The 21,563-nt window shown below is 47.1% G+C and overlaps 2 protein-coding genes across 6 annotated transcripts; one reads left to right on the top strand and one right to left on the bottom strand.

Moving 5' to 3' along the window:
• Positions 1–5,330: 5,330 nt before the first annotated feature.
• On the bottom strand, positions 5,331–16,987 carry LOC122209892 (zinc finger protein 75A). Of its 5 annotated transcripts, none has more exons than XM_042922178.1 (9): positions 16,871–16,987; positions 14,761–15,279; positions 13,435–13,600; positions 12,728–12,819; positions 12,326–12,452; positions 11,168–11,259; positions 10,636–10,762; positions 8,614–8,724; positions 5,331–8,439 (listed from the first exon to the last, which is right to left on the bottom strand). In XM_042922178.1, exons 2-9 carry the CDS (start codon positions 15,166–15,168, stop codon positions 7,760–7,762), a joined length of 1,803 nt encoding a protein of 600 aa, XP_042778112.1. In that variant the 5' UTR covers positions 15,169–15,279; positions 16,871–16,987; the 3' UTR covers positions 5,331–7,759. The 5 variants fall into 5 exon arrangements, with proteins under 5 accessions (XP_042778112.1, XP_042778114.1, XP_042778113.1 ...); XM_042922181.1 differs by having other exon boundaries at positions 8,405–8,489; XM_042922180.1 differs by lacking the exons at positions 11,168–11,259; positions 12,326–12,452.
• On the top strand, positions 15,935–17,759 carry LOC122209471 (proline-rich protein HaeIII subfamily 1-like). The gene is made up of 3 exons (XM_042921339.1): positions 15,935–15,980; positions 16,365–17,310; positions 17,597–17,759. Exons 1-3 carry the CDS (start codon positions 15,935–15,937, stop codon positions 17,757–17,759), a joined length of 1,155 nt encoding a protein of 384 aa, XP_042777273.1.
• Positions 17,760–21,563: the final 3,804 nt, after the last annotated feature.

Consider the following 21,563-nt stretch of genomic DNA (forward strand, 5'->3'; position numbering starts at 1 on the left):
GTCAGGGCTTCAAGGTATGAATTTGGGGGTGGAAGGACCCAATTTAGTCCATAGAAACACCTGATAGGACACAAAGAAGGCAACATCACTGCTGTGGTTTCCTGACAGAGAAGCAAAACTTGAATCTAATTATGAGGAAGCATGAAGCTCAAAATGAGGGATGTTTATAAAATAAGTGGCTAATGATCTTTAAAGTGTCGGCGTTGTGTCAATAAAAGACTGAGGAACCATTTCAGACTGACAAAGACTAAAGAAACGTGATGGGGCTCCTGCCTGGCTCAGTCAGAAGAGCATGTGACTCTTGATCTTAGGGTTGAATTCAAGCCCCATGTTGGGTGTAGAGATTACTTAAAAATAAACTATATTTTTTTAATGTTTTAAATATTTATTTTATTTTATTCTTGAGAGAGAGATACAGAGTGTGAGTGGGAGAGGGGCAGAGAGAGAGGAAGACACAGAATCTGAAGCAGGCTCCAGGCTCTGAGCTGTCAGCACAGAGCCCGACGCGGGGCTCGAACTCACAGACTGTGAAATCATGACCTGAGCCGAAGTCGGACGCTTAACCAACTGAGCCACCCAAGCGTCCCCAAAATAAAACATTTTTAAAAAGAGAGAGGTAAAAAAAAAAAAAAAAAAATAGAGATGTGACAACTAAATGCATATATAAATGTTAACAACATCTTCTTGCTATGATAGACCTTACTGGGCCAACTGGCAAAAGCTGAATGGTCTGAGGATTAGATGTCAGGTGTTAATTTTCATTTAGTAATTCTGATGGCTCTTGTGTGGTCCCATAGGATTGTGTTCCTGTTTCTTAGAGATACACATTAAGATATTCAGGGAGGACAGAATTTCAAGTTGTCAGTGCACTCTCAAATGATTCCTTTGTATTGTGCTTTCAACTTTTCTGTGACTACTTGTTGTAAAAAAAATGTTTAAAATGGCACAACTCTTGTAGTCAAGAGTATGTGTGTTTGATTCCCACCCCTCCACTGTGTCATCTTTCGCCCTCAGGTTTCCTCTTGTGTTCCAGTGTCCTCATCTTATAATAGGGACACTATAGGTTGCTGCGAGGAGTAAATGAGTTTGATTCTGGTTAAACAGGTTAGATCATTATCTAACACATGGTAAGTCCTAAGTTAGCCATCGGTGTTATAGTCAAATGAACGGACCTCTTTACCAAATGCTTAATGGAGCCTCCAAATTAGTCTTTACTTTAGAGCCCACATTCTAGAGCATAAGCTCGCCAAGCCAAATTCACTTTGCAATGCCTATTTCTCACCAACTTCTTTATGTCAACATCTCCTAACCAAGGCAATGGAATAGAACCTCAGGGCTATGAAGACAGCAAAACAGTTGACTCCCTGCATTGGTAGGTTCAAAAACAATTTTTTCAAGGATTATTTATTTTGAGAGCGAGCATGCAGATGTGCATGAGTGGGGGAGGGGCAAGAAGGGGAATGAGAATACCAAGCAGTCTCAGAGCTGTCAGCACAGAGCCTAAGGCTTGATCTCACCAACCATGACATTAGGACCTGAGCCGAAATCAAGAGCTGGATGCTTTCACTGACTGAGCCACCCAGGCATCCCAAACTTTGGTCCTTTGATTCAGGTATTCATACAGAGTTCACTACCTTAAGAGGTACAGTATGATTCTAGACAGACCTTACAAAAGGGTCTAGGTGATGTGCCGTTAACTTCACATAAATCCACTAACCAGACAAGCATATTTATATGTTGTGCATATTTCTTTTACTTAGGTTGCTGAATCGTCCATAGATCTTGTTCTCTTTTCAGTTTTTGAATTTCTAAGACACCAAACATACTTTTTCTTCTGGAACCTTAGAAGAACTCCAAAGTCTTTTATGGCAAAGAGCTCGCCTTACATTTAATTGCTTCTTTTTTGACCGTTTCACCAATGAAGTGATTCACGACTGAGACTGGCACATGAAGATGCGTGTCTTCTGATGTTACAGGTGATCCCGGTGATGCGCTCGTGCCCCCGTGTCATCGGTCAGGTTTTTCCCTCCCTCCTGAATATTCAGAACACTGAGATAAGTAGCCAAAGCTAGCTTCTTAAAGAGAAAAACAGGTGTTGTAATTTCCTGCCATCACCCAGTTCTCTGCTGACTCCTCCCCTGATTTCACAACAGTTCTCGAGGGGTCACTTGTGGATTGGCTATGGCAGCTGGGGTTGGCTACGTCCCTCACGGAGATCGCTCCTGAGCCACCAGCACCCCTCATTTGTGACTGTGTGTTCTCAGGATTCGGACTGGCTTTACTATTAGCCTGAGCAAGAAAATTAAATTAAATTTAAAAAACAAATAAGCATAATCCTAAATTTCTGATCCTGGTAAAGACTTTTTAGATGTGTTTTAAGTGTTTATTTGGAAGGTGGCTGACAATGATATTCTTGAGAGCTCAGTTTGTGCCAATCTTGCCTGGAAGTTCTAAGTTAATCTTTCTTGATAACTTGCTCAGAACAGGAAATAGGGTTTCCAGTGTAGGATAACATAGAGGTAGGTGTAACAGGCAAGAGCCACAAAACAGGCTTTGTGTAGAGGATGAAATCGGAGGAAAAATAAAATCAAATTCTCTCCAATCAGAAAGATTAAGGTATTTGATCATGTGAACAGGAATTTTACCCCGAATCTTTGAACGAGAACTATGAGGAGACTGTAAAAATGAAAATGAAGGAACATTTAACTCAAAAAATATGATCGGAAATCCAACTTATCCTTTAGGGAGGATATAAAACTATGAAGCTGGCTAATACTCCCTCACCATAGTAAAGGAAGAAGGAAGTGTTTAAAGACTTTTTCTGAATTCATCCCTGTAAATTAGTATTCATGAAGCTACTAACATTATTCACTTAAAGAAACATTCCTCAGGTGAAACATATTTTACTTGTACCTTTATGAAATATTAGGGATCCTTCACTTTTTGTTTTTCTTCAAATGCTTTGACACTGTTCCGTTGTTCATACACATCATGGACAAATGCTTAGTGTGACAATTATGATGTTGGAAATCCATCCTTTGCTTAAAAAGTTCAAACTTAAGCTTCTTAGTAAGTTTTCCCTTAAAGGTGCAGGGTACCCCAATACTATAAAGCTTAATATATTGTGTTAGTGGCAAGATCAGTGCAACTCCACAGTCATCATCCTACCGTGGGAGAAGGGAGAAGCGATTCTGACAGTTCTAAACCTGAAACTCGGAGCTGCTCAACCCCCGTCAGGAGACACAGACGGAGGGCTGCTTTAAAGCAACGTGTGGGTGATCTCACATGCGCTGAGTCACACAGGAGAGTCTGACACATGCTGGACTGCAGAAAGCACTTCTGCAACAACAGCCCGATTATCACTGCCCACGGCAGATTCATACACGGAGCAATGGCTGCACAGAAGGGACACCGGCAGATGCTTCAACAGCGCTCCAGCCTTGCTCCCCACTGAACCACACAAGAAAGAAATGATAAAGGCGACAAGTGTGAGAGAGATTTAGTGACGACAATATGCTTTGGTCCAAATAGGTTTTGGAAACAACCCTAGAAACACCAAGTGTGAACAAAAAGTTCAACCTTTCCTACTTGAGGACACTCCAGAGACTCCATTCAGGTGAGAACCCACAGAAACAATGGGAGCCCTTCAGCAAATAATCCACTCTGCACACCGGAGGGGAGAGCCCAGAGAGAAAAGCACTAGGCAGTCTTGACCCATGACACGAGTGCAACTGGCCGGGAAATGCAGAAGGTGGTCGGTGAACACTGGTCTGTGCAGTGACTCGATGATTGGAAAGGCCTCTATGGAATTCAAACCACCCGTGTTATGTCAACTGTCCAGGGCGATCTGATCGAAAGGGCTGCCCAGCATTCTTGCTCTCATATTCTCCGGGGGAATGAAACACTCTTCTCACGGCTCCTGTAAAAGCTGATCACCCCTACCACCTTGGTTCAATTCCAAGCTCTCCTCTTGTCCTTCCCCTCCAGCGAAGACAGCGGAGGTTCTCAAGACCACCTTGAGGTTCCAGATGGAGTCTCCTAAATGGCGGGGAACACTCTGGGTCTGCCATGGACCCCACACTGTGGCCGCTTAGACCAGTGGAGAGAGGAATGAGGATTTCAGGGTTACACTGGTCAATGATGCAGTTCTCAGAACCAAGCAAGGAACCATTATAAAGCTGTGACCTGAACCAACTGAAACACAGCAACTTCTGGACTGTCCTAAAATCATTTGGCTATATTTCTGAGAGCCGTAATACTAACATTTGAGGCTAAATCTAAGGTTGTGTGTTCCACTTCATCTTGAACCCAAACTAATTTTGATTTTCTGTTGCATTTTTGGTAATCGGTGCTCAACCCTGTGACGAATAGAAATTCCTTCTCCCAATGTCCTTTTGTTCATCCCACATAAGGACTTCTGGAACACTGTACAGCTGGTAATTGGCTAAGGAGACATTCCCTACAGAGGCTTCTCACTCCTCAAATGGAAGGTCCTGCTTCTGCTTTTCTGCACAACCTTCTTCCCAACCATCACCTTAGTCCAAGAGGGCAGCCACCTTCCTCTGTACACCAATCAGGGCAAATTTGCTTCTGCCCTAGGTTGCGTGTTTTTTGACACAAGACTCACCTAAGATATGCAAGGGGTAGTTACCAAACGACTCCTTAATGTATATTGCACTCACATGAGAAATGAAAGGCAACCCATCCTCTCTCTGTAGCCCATCGATCGACAGAAACGTATCTTATGCACATAAACACTGGAGCACAGGGGAACAGAGAGCAAGGATAGGGGAGAAGTCAGAGAGGCAGGGAGAGATGGCTGCCTTGTCCACTTGAAAAAATGACCAACCTAGGGGTGCCTGGGTGGTTCAGTTGGTTAAGCGTGCAACTTCGGCTCAGGTCATGATCTCCTGGTTTGTGGATTCAAGCCCAGCGTCAGGCTCTGTGCTGACAGCTCAGAGCCTGGAGCCTGCTTCAGATTCTGTGTCTCCCTCTCTCTCTGCCCCTCCCCTGCTTGCACTCTCTCTCTCTCTCTCTCTCTCTCAAAAACAAACGTTTTCAAAAATTTTTTAAAAAGAAAAAATGACCAACCTGGATTGTCTCAGGTAAGAAATCAGTCCTTCTTTCCTATCAGCTAGTCATGTAAGCTCCTCATTGTGCCCACCAGTGTTACATTGGCTCAAAGGCAGATTTCTGATGAGGGTCAAAGTCCACATGGAACGACACAGAAAAGCTTCCGCAGCTCTAGTAGATAGCTGCCTCTATTTGTATGAGCCAGGTTATGCTGCAGAAACACACGACACCAACACCTCAGTGGTTTAACAAAAGTTTATTTCTCATTCCCATTAAGTCCATCACAGGTCTGGGACATGCTCCAGAACAGCTCCTCACCAAGGGGCCAGGGGGCGGGGCGCTCAGACTACTTTGACCCTGTGGCCCCTTCCTGTGTGGGCTTCCATGATTGACGCAGATGAGCACTACCGAGTCTTGCACCAACAATGAAAGGCTTCAGCCCAGAAGTGAGGCCTCTGCTCACAACCCATTACCCAAAACTACCTCGTGACCCTAACTTCAAGTAGCAGAAAACCACAACCACTCTCTCTACTCTTCACTAGAATACAAGTCCCGTGAGAGTGGATTTCCAGCTCTTTTGTTCACTACTATCTTCTCAGTCTAGAACGGTGCCTGGGCCCACGAGAGATCCCCATCAAAGTGAATGAATGTAGCACCAGGAAGATGTCCACATGTATCCCGGGATGACACAGTACCAGTAGTCGAAGGATGAGGGCGTTGGGTAACAGCTATGCAGACGGGAGCTTCAGAGCTGGCTGTGCTTACGAAATCATATTTGAATCATCTTGGAGAAAATAAATCTCATTGAGGGCGCCAGACCATCACGTGACTTATACCATAAAGCACTGAAGTCAAAGACCAAATCAGCTAAGCACTATCACCACCAGCAGCGCTCAACTCCTCAAAGGAGTTGCCAAGAGCCATAAGTGCACCTGCTTCCTAAGTGTAGTCAGTCTGCCCAGCGTATCATGGGGAGCAGGGGAAAGGGAAAGAAATGCACGGTGAGCATCTACTACTGGCCAGGCTGTGGGGTGCTTTTCCTTCACCAGCCCCTCTAGTCCCCAGAATAACCCTGAGTTGAAACAGTTTTCTCTCTTTCACAGAGGACATGGAGACTTAAGTGTTTCAGTAACGAATCAAGCCACAGGAATGTCTTATAAGCTAGAAACAGACACAACACATCATCCAGTCTGGCCCTGGAGGGATAACACACACATCCATCCTGCAAATCCTACCTCCAGGCCTGACTCATGCAACCAAGTGACAACCAACAGACCCACTAGCCATAGGGTATCCGAACCTGAACTTCCTTATTTATAAGGTATTTAGAAGAAATCATTGAACCTCTTTCCTGACACCACCTAAAAGCTCTAATGGGAATACATGAGAGTTGTTGTAGATAAGAGCTCTAAGAAGATCCACAGCCTACAGAGATTTTCAGCCGTCTATCATGTCTCACCCAAGGCTGTTGTTAGATGCTGTGTACAAAACAGAGACATATATACCCCACCTGCTTAGTAACAGTTTACAGTTTAAGACATCCATCCAACGTGGATGTGGAGTCACCCATTCTTACCCACCAGTCAGCATCAGTTCCCAAACGTTTTCTCTTGGGAACACTATCTTCCGCCATTCCCAGTGAACCACATCCTGCCTGCAGCACACATTCTGGTTCTAGTTTGTTCTTAAAAACCAAAGCCAAAGTACAGAGCAAATTAAAAAAACCTGAGAAGTTCATCCTGAACTTTCATTAATTCTCTTTAGGCTTCAAGAAAGTGCTAATTTTTATGCTTCATCATACTGAGATATAAGAAAAGGACTAGTTTATTTTACTGCAGAAATATCTTTACATGTCATACACAATCCATGGCTAAACATTCCAACCCGTTTTCATACGATCTCATTAGAGATGTTTATCTTTTTTTCAAACACCACCAATGAGGTATAAGATAGTGCATTATTAAGTTACCTGGCAGATTCACTAGTGGTGAAGTAAATAGCATTTCATCACAGTAAAACTGGCGCTAAAAGGATTCAAGAGCTAAAGTTGCTAAAATGTTCAGGAAGGAACTCAAGTGATGTCCAACTTTGGGAACAGTGTCCAATGACAGGGGAAAGGAAGAAAATCCAATTTAGCTCTTGGAAAACTTGACAACAGAACTCATTTTTTCCCACACGGGACTTAAAATTGTTAAGTCAACTACCTTGAAGGCAACTGAAGGCAATTAAATAAGTAGGTTATTGCTTTTTCTTTTGGGAGACCGTGCTATAAACGTTTCTGTTATATGTGTTTAAAAGTGACTGGGAATTCAATGCAAAACCAATAGAATTTACCCTCTGCGATCACAGAAGACTGAGTCATGGGCGCATCTGCTCATTAAAGCTGGCTTTGTTACTTTGCCAGATACTATTGCAAAATGTTTCCCTAACTGAGAATGTTTTTTTCAATACCTTTCTTACTAAGGAATTCCCAGAAGGTCATGTGTAAAAATGTAAGTAGTACAAAACTACTATAGAGATCCCTGCAGAGTCAACCTTGATTCCTTTCTGTGAAATATGTTTTTATCAATTTTTGCATCGATGAAGAATTACTCGTGCTTCACAACTTTGTATTTTTTCATAAATGTCAAGGTCAACCTCTACTTGGTGAATTTCTTCATGCTGAGGACACAAGATGAACTTCCGGTCAGCGGTGAAGTTTCTGGTGTCTAAGGAGGCTTGACCGCCTGCTGAAGTTTCTCCGGCAGGTGCTGCAAGTATATGGCTGCTCACCTGTGTGGGTTCTCCGATGCTTAATAAGGTGGGAGTTCTGACTGAATTTTTTTCCACATTCGTGACAGGTAAAGGGCTTCTCTCCAGTGTGAGTTCTTTGGTGCGTGTGTAGATTTGTATTTTGACTGAAGCTTTTCCCACACCAGGAGCATTTGTATGGTTTTATTCCTTGATGTGTTGTTAAGTGCTTATTAAGATCTGAACTCCATCTAAACCTCTTATCACACTGTTGACATTTATACGGTTTCTCTTCAGTGTGAATTCTTTGGTGCTTAATAAGGTCAGAGCTAACTCTGAAGCTTTTCCCACATTCTTGGCACTTAAATGGCTTCTCTCCAGCACGGGCTTTCTTGTGAAGATCCATAAGTTTCAGCAACTCTTGTTTCCAGCTTGAAAGTTTCTTTTTTTTCTTCACAGGAAATTCTCGATGCCACTTCCCTATCCTGTGTGTATCACCATGGTTTTCTTTGCCTGTTGTTTTCTGGGGAACTTTTGCTCGGGCCTTTTTTGATACTATGTCTCCTGGTGCTTGTATTTCCAAATCAGAAACACATATAGGCTGATGGTTTTCAGTGTCACTTTTGTGCTTTATTCCTGTCAGAATAAACGGAACAGTCAGCCCACTGCACAGCAGAGCAGAACAACTACAGGAATGGAGAGGAAAATCCAATGATTATTGACCACAAAATACAGACAGACAGAATTTAAAATGTTAAGCCCTGCGAAGGTTGCTATCAAGGCATTTATCCTGTCCCATGGTGTATTTACCTGTAGGCAGCTCTCCAGGACTGTCCTTGAGCTCCGTGGACCCTTGAACCCATGGCTCTTCCCCTTGCTCTAGATACGAGATCACCTTAGGTTTGGGGAGCACAAACAATGCTGTGAAATGCAAACAGTGAGATCAAGGACTGGCAACTCGACAAAGGTCCACCAACTCCATACGACTCCAGGAAGAGTAAAGGGCAGTGTACAGCGCTTTAACCCAAGGGTCACATGGGTAGACTCTGTCACACCCGCTATCAGGTTAACACGGTCTTCCATCTGCGGGTGGTACACAAGTGGACACGGAGAGATAAACCTAAGCTGGCTCCACGGAAAGGCGAAAGGGCATGGGAATCCACCCACAACGCCCCTCTCCTGCCACCGAGACCGCCCCATATTAAACAAGATGGCACCCAGCCCGAGAGGCTGCAGGGAATACAGATTCGTTCTATTAATTCTTTAGGATCCGCCCGAGTCTGGCGGAGCCAGGTGAAGGGCAGTGGGCTGCGTTATCACACGCACCAGTGATTCCTGTCATGGGAACAGTAAGTGTTTACTTAGCTCTTGAGCACCACGCACCGGACAGGGAAGCTTTTTCCCACTCTTAGCATTCACCGGTTCTTGTCCAGGTGGAAGAAACAGACCAGAATCCCTCAGTGAAACTTTTCTAATTATACACTGCCAAACCGGGAAGTGTGCATTACTCGGTCATTCAGGCAATGTGTACTGACTGCCTGTCGTGTGCCAGGCACTCTCCTTGGGCTGATGATACAGTGGTGAGTAAGTTAAAGCACCCTGGTCTCATGGAGCTTACCTTCTATTGGGAGAACGAGACAAGCAAACAGCAATCAACAAAGCGGTCAGCATGTAATAAATGTTTTGAACAAAACTAAAGCAGAATAACTCAGCATTTAAGAATCTGCTTCTCTGGGGCACCTGGGTGGCTCAGTTGGTTAAGCATCCGTCTCTTGATTTTGGCTCGGATCATGATCTCACTGTTTGTGAGATCAAGCCCTGCATCAGGCTCTATGCTACACAGTGGAGCCTGCTTGGGATTCCCTCTCTCTCTGCCCCTCTCCCACTCACGCGTGTGCTCTCTCTCAAAATAAATAAACTTTATTTAAAAAAAAAAAAAAAAGATTCTGCTTCTCTGAAGTTACTTGAGATGAGGTCGTATGGAAGGCCTCTTTGAGAAAGTGATATTGGACCAGAAAGGTAAAAGGGAGAGATTTAGTATGTGGCACAAAATGTGCCAGGCAGAGAAAAGGGGAAGGTAGAAATGTGCGTAGCAAGTTCGAGAAACAGAAAGATCGGTGAGGATCAAGAGGCCTGAGCAAGGGCACAAGTGGCAGGAGACGAGGGCAGGGAGGTGAGTAGGGTCAGATCCTGGAGGATCCGAATAAGCACTTCAGTAAGGTTTGGATTTTATTCTGAACGTGATGATAAGTCATTATAAGGTGCTGACACGGGAAACGTCACGATTGGATCAGTGTTTAAAAGATTCTGGCTGCTGTGTGGAAAACACAGAGTGGGAGGGCAAGAATGGTGGCTGGCGTACCAGTCAGAAAGTACCAAGGTCAGTCTGGTTAGACATGCTCCTAGCTTAAACCAGGAGGCTAAGAGCACGAGGGAATGAGACGTGGCTGTACTCGGGCTACACTGTGAAGGTTGAGCCACAAGACAGTGATGCGATAAAATGGGGTATGGCGGCAAGATCACCGTAAAGAATGACTGTATGTTCCTACCTCCGAGGAACTGGGTAAATGCTCTTTACTAAGTTGAGAAAAACAGGACAGGAACAGATTTGGAGGAAAAAGAAAAAAAATCAGTCAAGAAATCTAGACAGTGTACGAACACCTGGACAAAGCTCCCAGGTGATCCGGATGCACCTTTCCCCTGCCCATACACCATCTAGTTGAGAAACAACCAGTTACTAGAACAGAGCCTCTCACGGGAGTACATTCCCAGTAAGCAGCGGATATGACAGTTTACTTAATTTCTACCCAACGGGAGAGGGAGATTCTTTACCTAGAGAGATGACAGTCTCATAGTTTTCCCGCATGACATCATTGTAGAGGGCCTCCTGAGTGGGATCCAGGAACTCCCATTCTTCCTGGGAAAAATACATGGCCACTTCTTCAAATGTCAACAAGCTCTAAGGAAGACAACGGGCTTCAGCTCAGTACTTGCCACTAGAGAAGCAGCCCTTCCATCCAGTCCATGAACTACATGTTAGGTCAGGCACTGAACGAAATAAGAGCCAACATAAGTATACGTACCTATATATATATATGTGTGTACACACACACATACATACATATATATATATACATATATATATATATGTGTATATATATATATATATGTATATATATATATATATATATATTTTTTTTTTTTTAAGTCAAAGGGGAGAAAGGAAAGAGGCAAAAGGATCAGCAAGAGAGTAGGAAGAGCCTGGTTTCCAGGAAGAACACTGGCACCTGTGAGCACCTGCAGGGCAGCGTGGGTCATGGGCCCGGGGAAAGGCAGCCCTCGATGGCTGGACTGCACAGCTCACCTGGGACTCAGGCAAGACGAGCTCAGGTGCCACTGTCCAGTCTTTGGTGATTGTCTGCTCAGGAAAGGCTAGGATCTGGTGAGCAGGCACAGCTGTGGGTGGAAAAGAGCCAGAAGAAATGTCTCTCACTTCTATGAACATCCTTAGCTTATTGCTAAAAGACAGACAATCCTCAATTCTTTCATCAGAGATGTAATACCTTTAAAACTGTTGCCTGTTACCTAGAAGTGGCCTTCTGACCGGACGCAAGAACTGAACACCTACCGGCTTCTACACCAGGTTCCCCAGTTGACGGTCTTTGGTTTGATGAGTGAAAGCAATAAAAGGAAATGTTTTTTTCCCTTATGTCATAAATTGTTCAAAATTGGGCCAAAACTAGAGGTTTACAATTGCAGAACTCAGTCCAGTGTGCCAAGGAATGTAAAGGGGAAAGTAAAAAAGAACGTGGTGAGTTCAAGAAACAGCAAGATCAGTGTAGATAAAGAGGGCTGAGCAAGGGCACGAGTGGCGGATGAAAGGGTGCTAGATCTTGGAGGCTCCTGGGACCTTGGCAAAGAACTTGGGTTTTGTCCTAAATGTGTGAGAAATCATCTCAACATTTTAAACAGGGTAATCTCATGATCTGATCAAGTTCTTTAAAAATTTGGCCGCTGCGTGCAAAGTAGATTGTGGAAGGCTAAGAGCAGTGACAGAAGGAGCCAGTTAGGAAGTACTGAGGTGAGCCTGGTTACACATTCCCCTGGATGAGACCAACATGCTAACAGTCAGACTCAGGCTGTACTTGGCATGCGGAGCCCGAGGACATGGTTACATCAGTAGTATGGCAAGAGAACAAGATCAGAGTCAAGGATGAACACAAATGTTCTGGCCTCAAGTGTTGGGTGAGTAGTGCTGCTCTTTACGGAGATGGGAAAGACAAAAGAAAAGCAGCTTAGGAGAGACGGCAGGGAGCAATCACGAATTTTAGGGTAAGGAATGAGCGTGTGCATTTGCAAAAGGCTGTCCAGGTGATCCGGACATGCCTTTCCGTGCTCACACCATCTAGGTGAGAAACAACCGGTTACTGGAACACAGCCTCTCACTGAAGTCCGTTCCTAGGAAGCCAGGAACATGACAGACTACTCAACGTCTACCCGACGGGAGAGGGAGATTCTTTACCTAGAGAGATGACAGTCTCATAGTTTTCCCGCATGACATCATTGTAGAGGGCCTTCTGAGTGGGATCCAGCAACTCCCATTCTTCCTGGGAAAAATACATGGCCACTTCTTCAAATGTCAACGAGCTCTAAGGAAGAGAATGGGCTTCAGCTCAGAACTTGCCACTAGAGAAGCAGCCCTACCATCTGGCCCATGGTAGACCCCGGGCACTCAGCGAATTAACAGCATTGGATATTTTTTAAAGTGAGAGGGTGAAAAGAAAAAGGGCAATAGATCAGCAACAGACTCGGAGGTGCTCATTTTCACAGGGAGAACACTGGGGCTAACACGCCTGTGAGCTGGGCAGCGTGGGTCACGGGCCCGGGGAAAGGCAGCCCTCGATGGCTGGACTGCACAGCTCACCTGGGACTCAGGCAAGACGAGCTCAGGTGCCACTGTCCAGTCTTTGGTGTTTGTCTTCTCAGAAAAGGCTAAGATCTGGTGAACAGGCACAGCTGTGGGTGGAAAAGAGCCAGGGGAAATCTCTCTTGCTTCCGTCCATAAACATCCTCAGCTCATTTCTAAAATACAGATGATCGCGATTCTTTCAGCAGAGACAGGACACCCTTGCAAGTATATGTGGTGCCCTGGAGTGGTCTCATCATCATATACAAGAGCTAAGTATCTACCAGCCACTAGAATGGGTTCCTCAGCCTTTGAGAATGAATAAATGTAAGAAAAACCTTTTTTCCCCTCTCATGGTGTAAATTGCTCTCACTTAGGCAAAGTTAAACAAATTTGAAAATGAAGTACTCAAGATATCCGGTGTACAACAGATCTATTTTTTTTTTTAGCATTTATTTGTCTCCTGGTACAAAAGTGTGTTCATATTCTACCACCGCTTTCTAAAGAACAGAATATTTGGTGTTATTACCAGGGTTCTATAGTCTGGATGTTTCTGTATCCTGGGCCAACCTCCAAATTCACCCACAGCTGGTGCTCTACTGCCATCTAGGGGACATCGTAATTGCTACGTGGCTGAATCCGCCCATCCACATAGCTGGGCATGTTCTGGTTCAATAAGCTCTTATCACAGATCCCAATAAGGGAATTATCATGATGTGCCTTACCCCTCTCACATACAGGCTCAGATTCTTTATGAGTGTTCCCGCTCAGCTGTTCTTGCAAACCTTGGTATGTATTCCAGAATTCTTCATCCTGGGCCAGGCCCACTGGCTGGGACTCTGCTGTTTCTCTCAAGAGCACTGCCTCCTTTCCCAGCTCTTGGATGGCAACCTAGAAATAATCCCCACCTTTGTTACCACAAAAGTTATTTTTGGTTTTGGGGTTGATTGTAGAAGGAGGAAAAAGCGAACAGTCCAGATGGTAGAAGATATACAACACTAAAGGAAATGACAAAAAGGCTTAAAGAAACAACGGGCGACCAATTTTTCAAAAAGAATTCTCCACAAAATGTGGCAATATTGGGATAAAAGGAAAAGAAATGTGGCTCACGCTAGCCCTCCACCACAGCAGGCCCCACCCCTCTAAACACAGTGCAACTCAGACTACATAGGCCACCTGTTATCATGCTACTTTGACAGACCTTCTCTCTTGACTTTGATCCCTGCTTAATGTTTCTGTCTTCTCATTCTCTCAAAAGATTAAAGAACAAAGAAAACGGTCTCATCAACCAGATTATCCCCATGGCCAGGAAAGGCTTTCAGAGAATGGGGGACGAAATGGGAAAAGAGAGGGGAAGAGAGTGTGGCTCCAACCTACCTCCAGATGATTTCTGGCACCACACATATGCCTGCCTGTGTCTTCTTCCCAGTTGGCCTGACGCCAGCTGGTGTTCTGCCACGTGGCTAAGAACACACCCTGGATTCCCACGGACCAGCAGAGCCAAAGACCAACTGCGGAGGGCGCCGTGGAGGCTCTCTCATTTGAATCAGAGGACAACATCCCTCAATGTCTCTCTCCTCTCGGCTACTCTGCTAGGATTTCCAAAGCTGTTTCCCTTTTTTCTGCCTCCTTTTCTCTCCCCTTGCACTCTTCCTTCGTTGTTTGCGTTTTCCTTCTCTTTACTATCTCCACTCAACTTTTCGTTTCTAAGTGTTCTCCCTTTTTCAGGTCCTCCCCTTCCTCTCCAGCTCCTTATTTCCTTTTACTCATCTGTAACTCAAAACCCATGTCCTCGGGCAAGCCATACTAGGCTTATGACTCTCCATTCACCCTGGCTCTATAGATCACAAACGCAGTCGTTCTGGAAGGCCAGGAAAGTATCTGTGAAACCTGAGACTACTGCTGTGGGTCTGTGGTTTCAGGCTTTGCCTCAGTTGTACTAAAGGAACAATGGAACAGTGACCTAATTCACCTTATTTCTCAATGAAGTGCCCCCCCCAAATCCACTTTCACCCTATTTCATCACGGGAATCGGGAATCTTTCTTCTCACCCTGTTCCTCGTTTGACCAGATTCCCTCTCCAAGTGTTCCACCAGGGTCACGGCCTCCTCAATGCTTTGTAGATGGTCCTTCCTTATCTGGCTCTGGGTGTCCGTGGGCAGAATGGTCACAAACTGTTCTAGCACAAGCAGTTCCAGGATCTGCTCTTTTGAGTGGATCTCAGGCCTCAGCCACTGACGGCAAAATTCCTGAAGCCGGCCAACAACTTCACGAGGTCCGGGGGCGTCACGATAGTGGAAGTTCCGGAAGTGCTCGCGACAGCTTTCTGGACTGAGCCTGTCCGTTTGTGGGGTATACTTCTTACTGTGACTGGAACTCTCTATCTCAGGTCCCTTGCACTCCCACAGAGCCCTGATCTGAGGGCTCAAACAGTCAGCCACCTTCATATCTACCATCATTACTCTGCTGTAGGAACAGTTTTACTCCTGTGTTGGACACCCCGCCAGCACCACCTTTGGCAAACGAGGCCCAGTCAGCTCTGGAGCAAAATCAATAAAACGATCTTCGTCCTAGAGTAGTGAACAGAAAAAAAGTGCACGTCAGTGAGAGTGTCACAAGAACTTTGTTATCTCCTCTTCATAACAACAGACAAATGAACAGAAAAATCCTGCCTTGCTTTCCCTTTAAAAAATCCACTGCCAAGGGCACCTGGGTGGCTCAGTCAGTTAAGCCTCCAACTTCAGCTCAGGTCATGATCTCAAAGTTCTTGGGTCAGGCCCCCCTGTAGGGCTCTGTGCTGACAGCTCAGAGCCTGGAGCTTGCTTTGGATTCTGTGTCTCCAGCTCTCACTCTGTGCATGTGTTTCTCTCTCTCAAACATAAATAAATATTAAAAAAATTTAAAAATCCACCGCCAGACTCTTTGTCTCCTATTATTCAGGTGCAATAAGGTACAGCTCGTTGAGAGACAAACGTCCACTGAGGGCTTGGCCTTCCTAAAAATGGTCACAATTCAGGAAAGGTTGGACAGTGAGAACACCTACAGCTTCTAGCTGCAAAGAGCTTGTCCAAAGATTTCACTCTCGTGCTTCCTACCCCACCTTCCCCATGCCAAGGGGCCATCCGGACAACATTCTGAGTTTCTCTTCAATCTTAACGTGTCGTCCCGGTCTCCTGTCTATAGTAAGGGGGTACAACCTCTCTGACCCTTCATGCTGTCGTGAAGATGGAAGCCCACAGTGCATGGAACATTCCACCTTCTCAATTCCACGGTATGCCTACTGGCAGGAGACCTGGGACAGAGAAGCGACACCAGAGAAGGAAAAGTAATTAGGGAAAAAGGAGCCTTAGCATCCCCCCAATTAAGCAACTAGATGCTCAACACTCTCCTTCGGCACCTCTTTGCAAGAACTGTAAGAGGGCACCGTGCACACGACTCGTTCCTGCATTTTTAAATCTCTCCCTACTTCACCCAGAACAGTAAAGGCGGACCTTTGCTTACAAAATGTTTATCCAAAGGCAAAGTCGTAAAAGAGGAGAGGAGGGGAGTTGGGGATGATGAGGGTGACCCTTCAGCCCACCTGCCCTTTCTTCCACGGTCACTGAGACCTCGGGGCGAGGCTGAGGACAGTCTCGGGAGCCTCGCTTTCCCTGAGCGATCCCGCGGGAACGGCACCCAAATTCGTCCCGGAAGCCACGGTACTTCCCCGTGGCCGGCTCCCGGCTGCCCAGCGTGCTCAGCAGGCACGAGGACGCTGCCCAGGCTCGGCACCCGCAGAAGCAGCCGTCTCCGAGGCTGCACCGCCCGGGTGCCCGGCGTCCGGTGACACCGGCCCCCGAGGCGGGAAAGCCCGCTGCGCGCCCGCCCCGCTTCTGGACGCCCGGCCGGAAAGCCCGCGACCACAAGGCCCGCCCCGGTGACCGACGGGGTCCCAGCGCGGCCCCGGCACCGTCTGCGCAACGGGGGACAGCGACGTGGCCTTTAGAGCCCGAACTCCCCAACGGCGGAGTTCCCCAAGACGGTCCGGCTGTCAGGCTCCCGCCGCCGGGCCCGCCAAGTGCCGCCGCCCTCGGACAATGGCTGTCTCGCCCCCGCCCGGCGCGCAGCGACCGGTGTCCCTCGGGAGCTCCGGGACCGACGCTCCCCCCGCCCCGGGCTCACCTGCAGGTCGCCGCCCTCCGCCCCGCGCCGCTCAGAGGCGGGCCCCGCGAGGCACAGGCCAGACCTCAGCACACGCCCTCAGGTCCCCGTCGCCGCCCGCCGCCCATTCGACCCCGCGCTCCGGCCGGAAGCGGAGTGACGCGCTTCCGGGGGAGGGGCTCCGAGCAGCCGCGCCGCGGCCCGGGGCTTCGCGCGGAGGAGGCGGCCTTCCGCCCGGTGCAGCCCTGGCGGCGGGAAAGAGTTAATGCTACCGAGTGTCCCGGCCCGCCGCGGCCTAGAGGGGCCTGTGCGCGGCTCGGCGAGCGGCTGTCGCCGCCTCGCGTCGCCGCTCCGGGAGGCGCTGCGCACCCGGCGGCGCCCGGTGTCCGGGAGCCCCTCCCGGCGAGGGTGCCCGCCCCTGCGCGCGCGGGGCCCTCGGCCTTCCCGGGGCTTCCGTCCCGGTCACGATCGGCGGCCCCCAGAGGGCTCGTCCCTTTTCTGGGCCGCGCGTCCCCCACGACGATTACGTTTTCCTCGTGAGGTAGGTTTCAGCCTGTGAAACGGGATCCATGTGTGTGGTTGTCCTTGACCGGGAAATGGAGGCGCGGCTCGGCCTGGGCCCCACAGGTGACCGACCAGAGCCCCTAGGCTGGGATTTGGGGCCCCTGCGGTCCTGGCGCCCGCCTGTCCGCTACGGCATGCTCCCTGGAGGCTGGGAACCCCCTTTTCATCTGGCCTCCCCTGCAGTCTCTGCCAGAGTTGCCTGGGTAAAATGGGCATTCGTCCCACGGAGAGTTCGGAGTTCGTGAATCCCACCTTTCAGGACCGCAGTATCTCGAGGTGTCGCTGTCTCCTAGTCATCGGGGTTCTTGTAGTGTCGGCCTTCACCAGGCAGCGGGTTACTTACTAGGCGCACGACGTGCAGCCGGTGGTAGAGTCCGCAGGACCAGGTCTCTGATGCACGGAGTCTGGCCGAAAGACTGAGGCACTTTCGCGACCATCACTAGCTAGGAAGAGGGAGCCCTGAGCTGAGCGCTGCGGGATTCCAAGAAGTGAAAGTTGACCCGTGGTTGGGGAAATGGGAAAAGAAATGGGAAAAGGCTTGAGGGATCTGCCCGCCCCCGGGAGTGGGGCCACATCCACACAGAGAGGGAGAGGGAAGAGCAAAGCCTCGAAAGCTGGGAAAGATTGGGGTGTGAGAAGATCGGCGGTACCTTTTCACTAAGTGTGACTGGGCTACATTTGGAGGAGACTTGCCTTAGAAAAGAAGTTCTCGGGGACCTGCCGCGGAGTGCCTAACGGGAGTGAGGAGATGGCACTGAATAAAGTAACTCCCGGAGCATCCCCGCAGGCTTTCCGAGGGAGCTTCTTTCCAGGGCAGTTCGTCTGGAAGGAAGGTTATGGTGGGAATGAAAATGGGAGATCAGGTCCAGGCCATGATGTTAGTGGTGCTTTCAGATGGAATCGGGAGCCGCTCTCTGGTCCTTTTTGCGTGAGAGAAAAGGATTAAACACAGGCGGTAAGAAAAAGCATCTAAGTCACTGGAATGTTTCAAAGCAGGTTCATTTCCTTGGAACCTGAGTCAGGTTGGGACTTAATTTTTTCAAGAGCAATTATTCTTCCCAGGCTTCCAGAACCCGTGGACAGCGCTGCTCTTAGTTTTGAGATCCTGCCCATCAGGCCCAAGGCTGAGCATATAATGGAACTTATTAAAGTGAATAAGTGAAGTTGTGCTGGCGGTGCCCTTGCACAGTATTGGCAGGCGTGATTCATATCATGGGTACGGAGTTGGTTGGGGAAGCTGGGGAGAAAAAGCGGGGAAAGAGATCCTGTGAAGCAGGAAGGGGAAACAAGGCACAAACTGGTGAATAGTGAATGAGGACCAGTAATGATTTTTGTAGTTTGGAGTCTGGGGCCAACGTTGCCCACTCTTGCTGCGGAGCAAACCAAAGTCCCCTGAGATTCTCCTTGTGAAATCACATTCCCCTGTCAGTGCACCACCTGAAAAATGATGAGTGGGCAGCGATGACTGCAAATACATACACTTTATTCCGAGATACCACACAAGTGCCGTAGTGGGCTGAATGGTTTTGCTGGGTGACTGGCTGGAGTTAATCATGCTGCTACTGGCTAAAAAATTCTTTTTTCTCTTTCAATTTGTAATAGCTATGGATGAATAGTTCCCTTACTTATAGCTGCCTTTTAGAAAGCTGCTTGATCTTAGTCTGCATCGGTCTCCACACCGAGAACAGTCCTATTCTCTCATGATCTCTCAGTGCTCCACAAACCAGTTGTCATTTCTCGCAACAAATGTTAGCAGATAACTAGCGGCCTGGACTCTCCTGGGTTTCTAGATGAGAAGCTTGTGATAATTCTTTGTGGTTGAAGAATGAACGAAAGCCAGTCGGCCTGTGCCGTATAGGAGAGGAAACATGACTGAAATGCCAATCATTTTTCTCATTTCTCTGACATGCTTTTCTTTCTTCATAGCACCTGAAATGGATAAAAGTGGCAGTGTTTGTTACTTCTCATGAGTGTGTGTATCTGGAATGAAAACAATGAAATTAACCTAGAGTAGGACATTTGTAAGGACATGGAATGGCACTGGGCATCGCCAGGAGGACCTGCAAGGAATATTTGAGTTCGCAGAGCTACCAAAGACTTTGCCAGAAGAAGGATTTATAGGAGACAGTTGATCAGAAACACCATAGAGAAACCCTTTAAATTTCTCCAAGCAGGGGAAAAAGTGAGTATTCGTTCACATTAAGCAAAATCTACAGTAAAGAGAAACCAAGTGAAGTCTCAAATATAAAAAATCTGTTACTAAGCACCCTAATACAAATCTAGAAAAAGAAAGGAAAGGTCGAATCTTTTTAAAAAATTTTACCTATGATATTTTTAAAACTTCTGGATTGATCTATAAGCAACGCCAGGATTCTGAAACTTGATAATTCTGAACATGGAGAAGCGCCATTGAAAAACAAAACTTGTGAGTAATTCCAGATGTACACAAGGAAGGAGCTCTGAGAGCGGAAAAGTGCCACTCGCCAGTTTTTACGTACTTGCAGATTGCCTTGGTGAACGTAGGAAGTTAAAACTCAGTCTCTGAGAATGCTATATTGAATGTAATAAATGTTGGATTTCTTCACATGGACGACGGAACCTCCTAACTTTCTTGTCCGTCCGAAGATACTGTACAGCTGTTCAAGAATACCAGCTCTCCAGACATCCCAAAGTCAGGATAGCTTGAAGTCTTTATCCGGGAGGACGGACTGCTGCTGTCCAGTGAACACTACTTCCAGAGCAACACGAGCGCCGCTTTTTTTTCTGGCAGTGAGGTAAAATCGGGTCGTCTTGGAAGGGGAGAAGCCACGCTGCATCTCTGCAACACAAGACCGCTCTGTCTTTGCGTCTGAGGTTTTCCCACACCCTTCTCAAGCACCACCACTTTTTACGTAGACTTATCTCACCTGGGTCTGTCCTTGCGGCCTCATCTCGCCTCTCCTCCTGGTGTCTCTTCCTGTGTTGAGTCAGGGAGAGTATTCCGGTATTCCTGTTATTCCTGACCGGTGCTGCTGTATCTATCAAGAAAGGAGGTTGGGGTTCTGAGAACTGATCACGGTCATTCTGAGAACGTGTTGCAGGAGCAGCAGCTAGATAGGGCTTTGACTGTGGTGGCTTTCTGAGTTCATAAGACCTTCTCTCTAGACTAGCACTTCAGTCATGAGCCTTTATCCCTTTTAGCCCGTTACCCCTCCGTACAAAAGCCTGTGCCTTTGGGGGCTTTGAGCTAGTGTTTTGCTTTTAATTTTTTCCAGCTGTAAGGTTTTTTTTCCCCCTTCTTTCCTCCTGTTGGGTTGTTTGAAGTCAAATTCAGCATGAATAAAAGAGGAAAGTATACGACATTGAATTTGGAGGAGAAAATGAAGGTCCTCAGTAGGATTGAAGCTGGACGATCTCTAAAAAGTGTAATGGATGAATTTGGGATCAGTAAATCAACATTTTATGACATTAAAAAGAATAAGAAACTGATTTTGGACTTTGTACTGAAGCAGGACATGCCATTAGTGGGGGCTGAGAAGAGAAAGAGGACGACAGGAGCCAAATACGGTGATGTGGATGACGCAGTGTACATGTGGTACCAACAGAAACGCTCAGCTGGCGTCCCTGTTAGAGGTGTGGAGCTTCAGGCTGCCGCGGAGAGATTCGCACAGTGTTTTGGGCGCACGGACTTTAAAGCTAGCACCGGTTGGCTTTTTAGATTTCGAAACAGGCACGCCATTGGGAATCGAAAAGTATGCGGGGAACAAGTCCTAAATGCAGCTTCTGAAAACGTTGAGCCATTCCGACAAAAACTCTACACGCTTATGCAAGAGGAGAAACTGAGTTTGGCTCAGCTGTACAGTGGGGGTGAGACTGACCTCTTTTGGAAGTCGATGCCAGAAAACATTCCGGCATGCAGAAAAGAGATCTGCCTGCCTGGACGGAAAATAAACAAAGAACGGTTGTCTGCTCTCTTATGTGCAAATGCGGATGGAACTCATAAGTTAAAGTCCATCATTATTGGCAAGTCAAAGCTGCCCAAAAGCGTGAAAGAGGACGCGAGTACATTACCTGTGATATATAAACCTAGTAAAGATGTCTGGTTTACCAGAGAATTGTTCTCAGACTGGTTCTTTCAAACCTTTGTTCCTGAGGTCAGGCATTTTCAACT

Source organism: Panthera leo, chromosome E3 (genome assembly GCF_018350215.1).
Source record: "Panthera leo isolate Ple1 chromosome E3, P.leo_Ple1_pat1.1, whole genome shotgun sequence".
In the NCBI taxonomy this organism is placed as follows: domain Eukaryota; kingdom Metazoa; phylum Chordata; class Mammalia; order Carnivora; family Felidae; genus Panthera; species Panthera leo.

What these genes read in the sequence shown, in the direction of transcription:
- LOC122209892 (XM_042922178.1), bottom strand. Translation starts at nt 15,168, where the DNA reads ATGATGGTAGATATGAAGGTGGCTGACTGTTTGAGCCCTCAGATCAGG. An exon ending in TCGTCTTGCCTGAGTCCCAG is followed by an intron (nt 10,763 to 11,167) that starts GTGAGCTGTGCA and finishes TGTCTTCCTTAG; the next exon opens with AGCTTGTTGACATTTGAAGA. An exon ending in TGAGACTGTCATCTCTCTAG is followed by an intron (nt 8,725 to 10,635) that starts GTAAAGAATCTC and finishes TGCATTTCACAG; the next exon opens with CATTGTTTGTGCTCCCCAAA.
- LOC122209471 (XM_042921339.1), top strand. Translation starts at nt 15,935, where the DNA reads ATGGAAGCCCACAGTGCATGGAACATTCCACCTTCTCAATTCCACG. An exon ending in TCCACCTTCTCAATTCCACG is followed by an intron (nt 15,981 to 16,364) that starts GTATGCCTACTG and finishes GCTTTCCCTGAG; the next exon opens with CGATCCCGCGGGAACGGCAC. An exon ending in TTCCCGGGGCTTCCGTCCCG is followed by an intron (nt 17,311 to 17,596) that starts GTCACGATCGGC and finishes CCTCCCCTGCAG; the next exon opens with TCTCTGCCAGAGTTGCCTGG.